Below are 13,258 nucleotides of genomic sequence, written 5' to 3'. Positions count from 1 at the left end.
TTTCTCAAACTTACCTACCCCACCTTTAAATGCCAGTTGTATCGCAGTAGAAGTGATTGAGACATTATAGGTTTTAAAGATATGTTTAAAAAGCAGAAGCGATGTATATTGAGATATATGAGAAATATAGGTAAATATTTAACCTATGTCAGTGAGACTGCACATGAACTAAAGTTATTAAGAGTAGAGCAAATCAGAACAGCGGGGACTATTTTTCTTCCAAGCCAAGTCAAGACAAGCAAGCTTCTTGCACACGATCATGTTAGGTATACAGAATCTCTCTGTAACATCTTTGCGTACTGAAGACATTTCTGAATTTTTAACCATTTGATTTGAGTACAATACGAACTGCTGAACACTTTTTCTTCATGTCTCTTCAACCAGTTCTTACTATTCTCTCAACCACACACATTTTGCTCAGCATGTCACACCTTGTCCTTCTTTCCACTGTTCGTCTATCACTCCTTCCTATCTGCTTTTCTCTTTAGATTTGCTCCCAAAAGCTCTTGAGTATGATGGCCATGAATATTTAAATAAACTGCATTCTCAGGTTATCAATAATAAAATGCCATATTCTTATAAATATTCTAAAAATACGGCCGGACTCTGCCTCTTCAGTGGTGTATTAAATATTCATACACATCTAGCAAAATGCTAGACCTCCCACCAGAGCACACCCATACGGACATGACCACTGGATAATGTTCAGGTGTTTTCTTCCCACTTGTCACCATGTTTTTGTGAGTGTGCGTATCTTTGTTTCTGTGCACATACACGCTATCCCGAGCCCACACATCCTGCATACAGACACAAAAAACGATCTCTTACTCTCTCAGTTGGGCGCACACACAAATGCACTCAGTTTGTCTCACACACGCCATTTCCCTCACTCACCGTGGTGAGATGTCGCAGCCCTGTTGCATGAAGGCTCCCAGTGAGAACCAGAGGGAGTTGAAGATGCCAAACTCATTGGGAGGTTGGTCGGTGGGGCCAAGCTCTGTTGTTCCCTCCTCTGGTTCCTCTGCATGCCACTCATACGGACTGAAGCGACTCACCTGAGACAGAGGAGGAAGAAATAAATGTCATAGATCACTAAGAGGTTTAGAAAGGAAGAACGAACAGTGCAGGAACAAAACACATCTAGTTTCTTATTATACAGAATGAAGCAGAGAGAGAATTGTATTCAGCTAAATACCACACACTAGGCCTAGAGGGTACGCTTCTTGTGACTTTTGTGGAAGAGACATCCTTGAATATTCAGTTACTCTGGTGCCTCTTGAATATGTGAACTTGCATGTATCAAATGTATATATATGTATACAGAGTAGTTTGTGATGCTATTTCTGCATAGGACATCTTTATGTATGTAATTATTTTTCAGCATAGAAGAAGACTGTAAAAATACATTACAGCTGAGGAGAGTTTTAATAATACTTGAAACCTACACATGGTGTACCCAGAAGATTCAATAATTAAGTTCTTATATCATCAGTAAAGTGCATCCAGCTGTACATGAAATCCTCCATGAAAAGAAGACTCATCTCCTCTTTTCTTTATTTAGTAAAAATAACCAAACTGACTTCTGATTGAAATGTGTTCTGTAAGAGTCTACAAGCTCAATCAGAAGCATATGCTGTCGCTCGATAGTTGAGATTATTTTAGTCTGTGAGCCAAATAAGACATCTGCTCTATCATCCCTTAAGCTTTAAAAACTCTTCAAATGGCTACAGCGCTGCAATCCAACTCAAGTTCTAAGTGTTCAACAATCACTCACCAAAAACAGCACAACACTGACTCCAATGTACGCGAACACTATGCACATCCAGATCTCATAGGCCAGAGGGTCCAGGAAAGAGAAAACACCGGGTTTAGACTTCTGGGGCTTTTTGATCATGATGGAGATTCCCAGAGACATGAAGGGCTTCGAGAAGTCGATCACCTCTTCTCTCACCAGAGTGATGGTCAGCGGGGCCACAGCGATTGCTGCTTTCTGCAAAGAGTGGATGGGAAAAACAGAGTGTGTTTAGATGATTTTGGATATAAAGTGGAAATGGTAGCTACTGCGCAGTAACTTGACATAAAGCAGAACAGTGATTGCGAGGAAGAATTATCTGTGAACTCCTCGACATGCAGGATGGAAGGGTAAGAATGACGATAAAAGGAAGGAGATAAGATAAATAAAAAACCAGGGGAAAGAAAGGGCAGTGGCACAGCGGAGGAGGGAGAAGGGTGGAAAAAGAAAGAGGAGGTAGAAGGAATACCAGTAGGATGACAGAGAAGTTATTCATACTTGGGCATGAAAGTGAAACATATAATATAAATAATATATATATACATATATATACATATGTATGAGCCTGCATGGACTTAAACACACACTCAGAATCTTTAGAAGAGTCAAAAACGTCATTCACTCAGCACACTAAGTATTTGTTTCTGAGTAGCTGCTTGTATCTAAATGTCTGCAGTCTCAACTGAAAAAGAGGCTCGTATTAACTGACAAGTGTTCCTCAAGGCGAGAGGATTTGACAATGCCAGGAGAATAAACTGCTAAATGGAAGCTTTGTGGAAAAGTAACAAGGGTGCAACGAAATGTCCACAACCCATTAAATGTAATAGATAAGAGACAGAAATCAGGCAAAAAAGGAACTCAAGATAATAGAAAAGTAGATGAAGGTTACAGATACAGAGAGAATAATATTACAAATATGATATGTAAAGGAGGCAGAGAAGTGTTGCCATTGTTCAGTAGTTCCTCTATGTGACAGAAGAGTCATCATGTACATGTATGGCTGCAAGTGTTTGGAACAAATAAACCTAATAGGTCAAAGCAGTGGTTTCATGCTGTGTCGCCTTCCACTAGACGACTTCTAGAGGCTAATTAATTCTGATGTGTTCTGCTATTAACGTCTCCAGTTCCACTCTACCGCATAGTGAAGAGTGACATTGTCTCCTGCATGTTGATAACGTTTGACGGTGGTGTGAAATCTCAAACAGCGCATGGGCAACGGCATTATTAGACAACTTTTCTGGAAAAATACGTGAACCCTCTGAGACAAAGCATCTCTGCACAACAAGTTCCTCTACTGCGACAGAGTTATTTTGAGCATTTTTCTGCCGCTGCTCGATGGCCCGTGGTGGGGTCACAACATCAGACGAACAAATAAAGCAATGTTTAAGCCCTGCAGTATTTCATTACGAAATTACAGAAGTTCGGTTAACTCTGAGCCAGAGAAGTGTTGAGAACACATTTCTTCTGAGGCAATAATTTGCAATCTTGTGTACTGGATTGCATTATAGTATATTGGAAGTTGAACATGTTATAATGTCCTATACTTTGTAGAAAGTACATTTTGAAATGTTTGAACAGTTGCCTCAGTGGGTTATCTTGTTTAAATCTTCGAGAAAAATTCTATTTTCATCTGGGGCCATGAATTGGCATCACTTACAATCTCTATCTGACCCGTCCCAAGGTCTGATTCACTAAAGACATTAACCTAAGCTAATGACATTGCAACACAAACACCTCTAACAACTAAGTAATAAACAATTAGTAGTAAACAGTAAAATCCAAATATTTCCCATCCAAACTTACCCCATAAACAAGCTCTCCCACCATGCCGTTCCATATCTTGGTCTCTGGATCTCTGGCTCCATACTTCCCATCCGGTACAATGGAGATCTTGTATTTGATTCCGATGTGTTTTGCGATCTCTGAGGCCAAGTCCACACAGTATCCCTCAAACTGGTCGTTCCCTTCAAAGAGTTCATGGTTCTTCTTCAGCATCACATAGGGACCCTCCTACAAAGCCAGCATAAGGGGAGAAAGACAAAAGTGTTTGGAGGAACATGACAGCAACGATTATTAAAGCAAGAATAAACATGTACAAGTAGTTTAGTTGTGAACATTGTACCAAGGGAAAACACATACTGCACGAAGAAAAATCAAGGTACATACGGTTTGAAAATACACTTATATTACTTTTTCGAACTGAACAGAAAGGGCCATGGCTCTGTAATATACACCAATGCAATGTCGACAGATTTAACAGAAGAACAGACATTTGACTATAACATTAATATTCTGAAATCACACCTTTTACTATTAAGGAAGTCTCCCAGATATCTTGTCAGAAAAACACAGCAGCCACCCAAACATGTATAGAAATAGATGCATACCTGATAGATAATATGTAGCTGTTTTCCTTATTTTTTTACAAGACCATGTCTAAGAAAGATGTTTTATATATCTTGTGTTTCTGACTTCTAGTGCCTTGTTTAATTCCTCCATCTGACTTTACATGCCTCCACTGGGACCTGCACCCGACTCAGTGCAACACTTATGTTTAGAGGTAAGTAATGTACAAGAGATTGGGGAAAAATAAAACAGGAAGAGAGGAGAAAAAAAGGGAAACTGCAGCTTTGGTAATGTGTCGTAAGAGATAGAGAAATGTCTATGCATGCAGTAAACAAAAAGATGAAAGCAGAGAGGAGGTTTAATGTTGTCTAGTGAGATTGTGGGTGTATTAGGGATGACACAGAAACATGGTCACAGCATGCACACACATTACCACACCTGCGTAGGATATTCATAGGAAAAATAAACACACACACACTTTTGAGTGACAGCGCATCTATCAGGAGCAGTGAGTTATGGTATTATGCCTGAGGCTGCTCACCCTGTAATCCAACTGAAACTAAGCCTATTAAAATGCTATCAAAGCCTTTTTAATCAAAGACTAATCTCATCTAATTAATCAAACAGGCTTTTACTGTATCCAACACTCCCATGCTATGAAAAGGTTTATGAAGTTCATAAAACATAATAAAAGATAACATATTTTGGATTGAATTCTTCATTCAGGAAATTGATTCACATTGAAAACAATTACAGTTTAAACAATGGGGATTTTAGGATTACAACTCCTCTGCCACAGATTTGGAGTTAACGATCTTCAATACGGGAAGTTGAATTACATTGAAAGTAAGTCTATAGCACAAGAAAGCAGGCAGGGCAATACAAGAATCTCACAATGGAAATTAAACTGTATAAACACAACCTGCAAAAAGAAGCTGGATTTAAAGCCATAACTCTAGCACTCGTCAAAAAACAACAACTGGGATATGCATATGTTTTTTTGCGCATTAAAAAAATCACAAATGAAATAATAATAGTCGGTAATTTACATAGGAAAGGTTGGGATACAAACTCACATTTTAAAACAAACAAATACCGCCTGGAGCAATGCATTACCACATTTCTAATGCACCATTATTCAGTCATCAGTATACAATTTGTTAAAACAAAATACATTGCTTCCAAAACCAACCACACACATGAGACAAATAACACTTCTGTCACCAACATCATCATCAAATACAAACATTTCCCCATTGGGTTGAATGTCAAAACATACAAAAACATTTCTTCTAAAAATGTCATTATCAGGGACATTAGCAGGTCCCAGGGCTCATTCCATTGACTCAACATGAATCATAATGTTAATGAACAGCAAACAGCAGTTCCTAGTCAATTCATTCTTATAGTTTAACATCCTGTAGCAATGACTACTGTTCAGAACTGCCGCAGGAAAAGGAACAAAGTAACAAATATGTGAGCTTTAAAGGACAACACCAGCTTGTTTCAAGGTTGTGGTCTAATTACTGTGAAGCTCTAAAATAAAAAGGTCTTACAATCATCTTGCTTTGCGTGTTTGCTTTGATTTGTAAGATTTGCATCAAACGCTATAATTGTTTTCAACCTGTTGTGATATTAAGTGGCTAGAGACCCTATACATTGTATTAACAAAAATGAGACGGTGCACTTAATGAAGAAGAGTATTTTGTGAATGATTCTCACATGCCTGTAATGTTTTGAGCAACTTTTGGACTCAAAGACAATAATAAAACTGAAACGTTCTACAACGTGTAATGTATACAATCAATGTATCCCCTTCAGCATTTAACTTTCAGCAAAGAAGCAACCTAGAATATTTTCCAGATTGTTGAACCAATCATTTAGGTTCATTTATATTTACTGGAGGGCAATCGTTTGTACATTGTGTCCCATATCAGGATTGCGCCTTTGTAATGACCCTCCCTTGAAAGATGAGAAAAGGCTATTATCTCAAGGCGAATCGTTTACCTAATTCGTGACAACAAAGTCCATCTCAGTTGCCTTCTTCATAAAATAACCCCAATAACAATGTTAGAAGTAAAGTATTTGAAACTAGAGCAAGCTACTCTGTTGAGTTAATTTAGCTTCATGTACAAACAGAGACACACACAAAGACACACATCAGTGGGAGCTCTGCCAACACTGGCACTGTTTCACTTTAAAGCCTCCTTAAGGTTTGTTATCAGTTTGCCCCAGACGCCTTTGTCTTGGTGTGAAGGTAATGCCAATGATGTGTGTGAGTGTAAGTGCGTGTACTGAATAATAATATAACTTTTTTTACGCATTTGGTTTTGGTGTTGCACGAAGCATCACGAGTCAGGATATGGCAATTCATGGCGGGTAAGGAGAGGGGACGGAAACAGGGCTAACGATTAAGTGGTTGAAAGCGAGAAAAAGGGAGGGAAAGGTAGATGGAAATTAAATAGAGAGAAGGATGTGATGCATACTGGCTGCAAAAAACTAGGAGGATGAAGGAGCAGATCAGAATACAAATAGAAATAGCTACAGGTAGAATAGAAGACAGATAGGAACAGAACAAAGGGAAAGTGTGAAGTTGAGATAAAGAAAAAGAGAAGTCGAGAAGTAAAGAGGGAAAAGGCTGAAAGGACAGACATAAGGAGGAAAAACGGGTGGGCGAAAGAGGGAGAACGGCTTTGTAGAAGCAAATGGTTTGGGCTGATAAGACATGAAACACTTCGCACTGGAGCCAAAAAGGCAGACAGGACATGGTATGTAAGCCAGTTAGCCAGCCAGTGAGAAGACAGGCACCCACATGGACAGTCACCTATCTGTCAAGAAATTAATTCAGGCTGCCAACCAGATGCTCAATCAGTTCAGCATTTATAAAGCCAGACTCTCACGTTACGGGGTAGCCAACCACTGAGACATTTAATAAGCCTGCGAGCCATCCATTCAGATGGCCAGAGAAGCAAGCCAGGCCGTCGCAGCCTGTTTCAGTCAGCAAAATTGGTCAATCAGTGCACTCATTTATTCATTACCGCAATTATAGTACATAATCATCTATCTAGTCTCATATTTGGCCAGTAAGTCATTATGATTATCTTGCAGCTATTTAGCAATAAAGAGAGCAAGGCAGTTCAGCAGTCAGTCGGTCAGTCATTCTAACAGTAAACAATTTAGCAGACGAAAGTCATTCGGTACCCAGTCTCTTAGTCACAATTGACAGTCTGTAGGCTGCAGTTAAAAGGCTTTTCCAATTAAGTCCTCCAGCCACAATGACTGTCAGCTGCAGAGTAAGTCATTCTTCTAGGTAACTAAACAGCAAATAAGCCTTGCTGTCTGTCCAGCCAATGATTCAACCACCACACTCTTTGTGCATCAAACAAACTTTAAGTTTGGGTTGATCGTGTTACATCTTTTTCAACATCTTTAGACGCTTGCATACTTTCTTCTATCTTTGTCATTTGACCTACTTAATAGGATCTCATAAATAATGTAACTCTCTTGATTTTCTATCTACAGCTCTATGAATGAGTGTCCTGCATCCTGATGAAGAGCTGTGTGGAAGAAGGTATATTGACCTCTCATTCATGGGCGTAGTTTCCACTGGGGACAGGGGGGACATGTCCCCACCACTTTTCAAAATCCCATTTGTGTCCCCCCCACTTTTCAAATGTGTTTATTAAGACTGAGAGGCTGAGATAACGTCAGTTTAGCCGATGTAAAGGACTCGCTGAGTGATTAGATTGTAAACTTTAGTCTAAGTTATCTCAGTGGGTCTCAAACGGTTTGGTCATCTATGTAAAGAAATATTTCCATCTATTTAAAATAGTTGTTCAAAATAAGTTAAGAAATCATTCCAATGTCAGTAAAAAATTAAAAGACACAGTTTAAAAGGGGAGTGATTAGTAAAATATGCATACATAAAAAGAAAGAATGCAGACTAGGTACGTTTAAGATAGGAGAGAGGAGTACAGTATATCAATTATGTGTTATTGGTTGTGAGCATATTCTAATAGTTTTTGGAATATTGAAATATATACAGTTCTGTTTCATATGAGTGTTGAGAGCTGTATCCATAAATATTTTAATTTTGCTCTCAAAGTGCACCAGATTGATGCTTTTAACTTCAATTTAAAGACAAAAATCTTCTCCTCATTATATATACTACACATTTTTCTTGGATTTTTTAACACCATAGTCCCTAATATATTCGTAGAAAGGCAGGAAATTGAATTAAATTGAGAAAAATGTTTCATTGCGGAGGACCCCCTGTTTTGTGTCCCCCCCACTTCTCAAACCAAAGTTACACCCTTGCTCTCATTTATAGACATACTTTTTGGGAAAGTTTAACAGTTATTGGACTGTGTGCAGATTCTTTTAAGCTCTTTGTTTGATAATCCAGCTATTGAAATCATTATGTAAATGAAAATTACATTTGCTTTAAGTAAAAATATCGTTTTTTATGCTAATATCATATTTAAGACAATTAAACATACAAAATCACTTCACAAGCATTTTGTAGGCTCTAATGAACTATTGGCAAAGCAAATGCAACAATAGATTGTCATTGTTAACTAGTGCAGTTAGTATTCACTAGTAGAGGCACATGCTGACAGGCTTAACAATCAGTCCTCTTCAATGCACTTTGCTTCAATGCTTATGTAAAAGTTAATAAGACAAGACACACATAATGGTGTCATTACAATGTGAAGTGTGTTCATCTTTTGTGCGTCAGACAAACACCCATAGCGATTAAAACCTTTCTTTTTAGGGCACTCGCTGGAACTAAAATACAGCCGAGAAAAGGTGATCGAGTGAGCATGACTAAGTCGATTTACAGAGTGGCGAAGCAGAAAGATGATGATTGAGGGCGGGTAGTATCAAAAAGTGTGGTATGAAAAATGCAGGAATGACGCCAAATAATTTCCACATAGTTCTCTCCTTACCAAAAATCGAACTATTCATATTTAGAAAAAATATAGATCTGTGGATGGTAATTTGTCTTGCAGGTTTGCTGTAGTGTAGCAGGGGAGTTAGTCATTATTATGGGGAGGGAAAATAGTCTGAATAAAAAGGGCCTGATGGTCTGGAGATTTTTCTATGTGGCCAAATGTCAAATCTTGACAGAATCCACAGAATTCCTTGCAGAGCTCCAGTCCAGCTGTGACTTTTGTCGTGACAAAAAGATAGGAGCATCCCATAGGTTCAACACAGGGTGGCTGTGAATCTCCTTCTCATCCGTTCAATCACTCTTTGCCCTTTATTTTGTGCTAATGCATTGCAGACCCTTTCCTAACAAAGAAATAACTTAAAAATCACATTTGTAAACCAAAAATAAACAGAAGCCATTACAACAAAGAAAAAAAGTGCACACTGAGTCTTTGTACAGAGCTTTAGAGACACTCAGTCTATCAGTCTGTCCTCTTCGAGGGTTTTGGAGCCTGTCGCTCTGTCTGCAGACCCGGCATCAGTGTCGCAGCAGAGGCTTCCTCATCATCAGAGGCTGCAAAGAGGAGGAGGTGGCTGAGCTAACGTTAGCCAAGGCCTGCTGAGGTCACCATCCACATAAAAATATGCAGGTGGGGGAGGCATGGAGGTAAGAACGCGGGAAGACAGACATGGGTGGGAAGATATAGGGGAGGAACAAACACCAAAAATACGTATGCAGTAATACCAAAGTCTAATTTGCATATATATTTCAACCACATAAAATGAATGTAATAAGAGACACAAGCCACAGGAACAACAAATGAGTGCGATATGTTCCTACAGTAATGCTATATTAACATATTCAAAATAGGACTTTGACGTAGAAAAATAACTTGCCCTTTCATTTTTTTGACTGTGATCATGTGTTTGTATTTTCTTGTCTTAGGCCAGGCTGTAGGCACCACTCTGCACACTGCACTGATGTTTAACACATTGCTAGTTGGAGTGTGCAGGCCTGCAGGCGGGACTTTCACTGGGGACATTTAGTCCAACTGAATTCATATTTCTGAACTCTTTCCTGTGTAACCTTTTCCTCTGTGCAGAACAGACTGGTGACTACCACCTTCGGCCACCAGAGGCACTGAAGACTTTCAACATATTATAGTGTCTTTGAACATGTTATAGGTATAAGCACTGCAGTACAAATACAGATATTTTGGTCATACTTAGAAGTTTGCTGGATAAAGCAACGTAGCTAGAAACAAAATGCTGAATTGATGTAGTTGAAGCATCTGTGGCTTGTTTTATATCTGGGCTCAAATTAGTCTTTTGAGTTGCTTTCACTTGCATCATTTTGCATGCCCAATTGAATTAGTCTGATTGCATTTACAGGAAGGGGATGGCCACCATAAAAAGACTGCAGATGGGTGAAGTGAAATCAAATGTAAGCAGAGGATGTGCACAAATCCACCGATTAGCCCTCCTTTATCCATGTTTGTAGAAGAAATAGAAGTAATTACACTGAACTGCAGACTGGTGTCTATGTGGAAGCCATTACAGGACACTGGACTAAGGTCACTTCTAAATGGTGATGTGAGGCCAGTTTTAGATTTGCCTACTAATGAGACATTAGTGCAATCTTCCAGCTGGACGAGTGCCACTCCTTCATGGCTGTGCTCTGAGAGCTCTCTTCAACTCACACAGCTCATCCTACTCCAACCTCATTTTTCTTTGACATTAATAAAAGTCAGACGCATCACATCTTAAAGTTTAACGTTTTGCCATGACTTTCTGTGAGCAAAACTCCAGCCTCCAGCCTGTGGTTCAACCTTAAATTATATTTGCATGTCTTGTACAGTGACATTCTCACCTTTTCTATATGTGACCAATTAAAACAAAGCAATGCCTACTGAAAACTTGAATGTTTACTGATTACAACCAATAATGAATGTTTTTCTTTGCCTTAATTGATTGAACAAAATGCAAGCAGTGGAACATTTGAAAGATATGTGCTTAAGTGGAATATCTCCTTTTTCTTATAGCTTCTAAATCATCTTGTGAGCCCTAAGATGCGTTTTCTAACCCATTGGTTCCCAAACCCAAAATTGGGAAACCCCATACGACAGCACCTGTAACACCTTCTTTGTTAAGGCTTCACCCATTGTTACTTTTCAATCCGTCTATATTTCATGTCATTTCTGGCTTTCTAGTTAGAGCGGAGCACGACTCCTGACTTTTCCTTATGTTTTTTATTTTTATTTTGTTTTTTATATATATCTGTTGTAATTTATTGTCGTTTTATTGTGATTGTAGTAATGTGTTTTTATTACATGTACAGCACTTTGGCTCGACCAAAAATCGCTTTTAAATGTGCTATATAAATAAAACCTGATTTGATTTGATTTGATTTGATGTCAAACTAATTAGAATTGAAATCTTGGCATACCCTCTTCCCTCTCTTTCTCATTGCATGCACCTAATTTTGGAAGATGTCAGATTATTTTTAATCAAGCACCAATGTAACATTAATTATTAACAGAATTAATATTAATCACCTTTTGGGCACCAGATTTGTATTCCCATTTGCATCTCCATGAACTTCAATAATCTATATGAGGCAACTGTGAGCTTTGAAGCAAGGTGTGGGTGAAATGAAGTGGTGGATGTGAACGGACTGATGTTGAAGGACAGCTTCACCCAAATGAATGAAGAAATTAAAGCAGTCTGAGGGTACATTACCATGATAGTTGTCACGACTACTGTTCGGTTCTCCATCGACGTGCTGTCATTGGACAGAACGTTTTCATTCTGGACCAACACAAGTTTGTCTATGTCATTCCAGTAGCCAATCTGAGGGAAACAGAGTGATAAAAAGAAATATCAAATATATCAGTCTTTGTAGTGAAAATCATTTTAATATGACATTTAAAATGTGTACAGTGAAATCAAGTTGGTCCTCAAACAGATACATAAAAAGGAAAATGAGAAATGATGAAGAAGGGATAAAAAGTTAAAAAATAAAATAAAATATTCAACAGAATGATCTCACTCTGACATATTTCCCATTAGAACTGTAGAAGATACTGAGAGATATTGAATGTGAGCGAAGAACCTTCAATAAACACATATCGCCATCAAAGGAACACTTGAGAAGCTGGAACATGGTGTTATTTCTTTATTATCGGCGCTATATGTATACTTTTCTTCCAGTAAAGAGAAATTATGAGTACTTCCAACCTGAGCCTTATCCTCCTACTTTTTGCTATTCCGAAGAAGGATTATGCTCAAACTTTTGCTATTTGTGTCACTGCAGAGCTTTATGTAGCCCCAGGTTGAGTTGTACCTGCTCCCCAATGAGTACTTGAGAAAAGCTATTAAAAGTCAAGCTGTGTTGGTCCAATAGAAGCTATATAAACATATAGGCATATAAAGGCATTAGGACAGTTATTAATTAAGAATCAAGGAGATAACTATGAAGTTAATTATTTTCTTTTAACAATAAATATTGATTGAATAGAATAGGTTGGCTGTGGTAGGGGTTTGAAGTTGTTCAAACCACACAATCAAAGTGTTTTTGAATTGTTTTTAAGTCGTGAGAAGTGCCTACCTTGCGTGGTCCGTTGCTCTTCAGTTCAAACACATCCATGGTGTAGTTCACCCTCCGACCGTAGTGATCAAACTGAATGTTCCCAGTCAGGCCCTGAATGCGCACCTGCATTTACAACAACAAGGAAAGTAAGGACTGGAGGAATATAAAAAAAGAATACACTAGTAATGTTGAGTATTTTTTCTAGGGGTGATTTGGCAATGCTTTTATATTATATATTGTAACAGAAATGAAAGTGTTGTTTAAAACTCTTTAAACAAAGGTTATATATGTGTAAAGTGCAGTCAAACAAACAGTGGTTTTACAATTCATATTATTTTAAACGTGAAGCAGCATCAGAGTGATCAACTCAGTAACTTGACGAAGAGTCAGCATTAAGGTTCATATCATAATATTTAAATTAATTATACACTACAGTACCTTATTACATGTATTATTACATGCATTAATAGGTTCCTGCAGATCCTTTGCTAAGGCAGGCAATCTAAATCCAGGGCAGGAATGGCGGACACTGATAACTACTATATGTGTTTTTAGATTATCACTGAATGTAAAAAATGCATACAAAATTGAAACCGTAA

The 13,258-nt window shown here is 38.2% G+C and overlaps 1 protein-coding gene across 3 annotated transcripts in view; it reads right to left on the bottom strand.

The window, feature by feature from the left end:
• gria4a (glutamate receptor, ionotropic, AMPA 4a) overlaps positions 1 to 13,258 on the bottom strand; it is a 97,009-nt gene that overhangs the window by 33,455 nt on the left and 50,296 nt on the right. For 2 of the 3 annotated variants that reach the window (XM_034115316.1, XM_034115315.1), the window contains exons 9-13: positions 12,678 to 12,782; positions 11,810 to 11,920; positions 3,596 to 3,802; positions 1,775 to 1,990; positions 895 to 1,055 (exon numbers count right to left, since the gene is read on the bottom strand). In XM_034115316.1, the coding sequence (XP_033971207.1) occupies positions 895 to 1,055; positions 1,775 to 1,990; positions 3,596 to 3,802; positions 11,810 to 11,920; positions 12,678 to 12,782 (800 nt within the window). Of the gene's footprint in view, positions 1 to 894; positions 1,056 to 1,774; positions 1,991 to 3,595; positions 3,803 to 9,608; positions 9,645 to 11,809; positions 11,921 to 12,677; positions 12,783 to 13,258 lie in introns of those variants that run through there. The other variant, XM_034115314.1, reaches the window with a different exon arrangement.

This window comes from Trematomus bernacchii, unplaced genomic scaffold (genome assembly GCF_902827165.1).
Source record: "Trematomus bernacchii unplaced genomic scaffold, fTreBer1.1, whole genome shotgun sequence".
NCBI classification, from domain to species: Eukaryota; Metazoa; Chordata; class Actinopteri; order Perciformes; family Nototheniidae; genus Trematomus; species Trematomus bernacchii.
The sequence above is the reverse complement of the archived record's forward strand: the minus strand, read 5'-3'. Positions and strand labels throughout refer to the sequence as shown.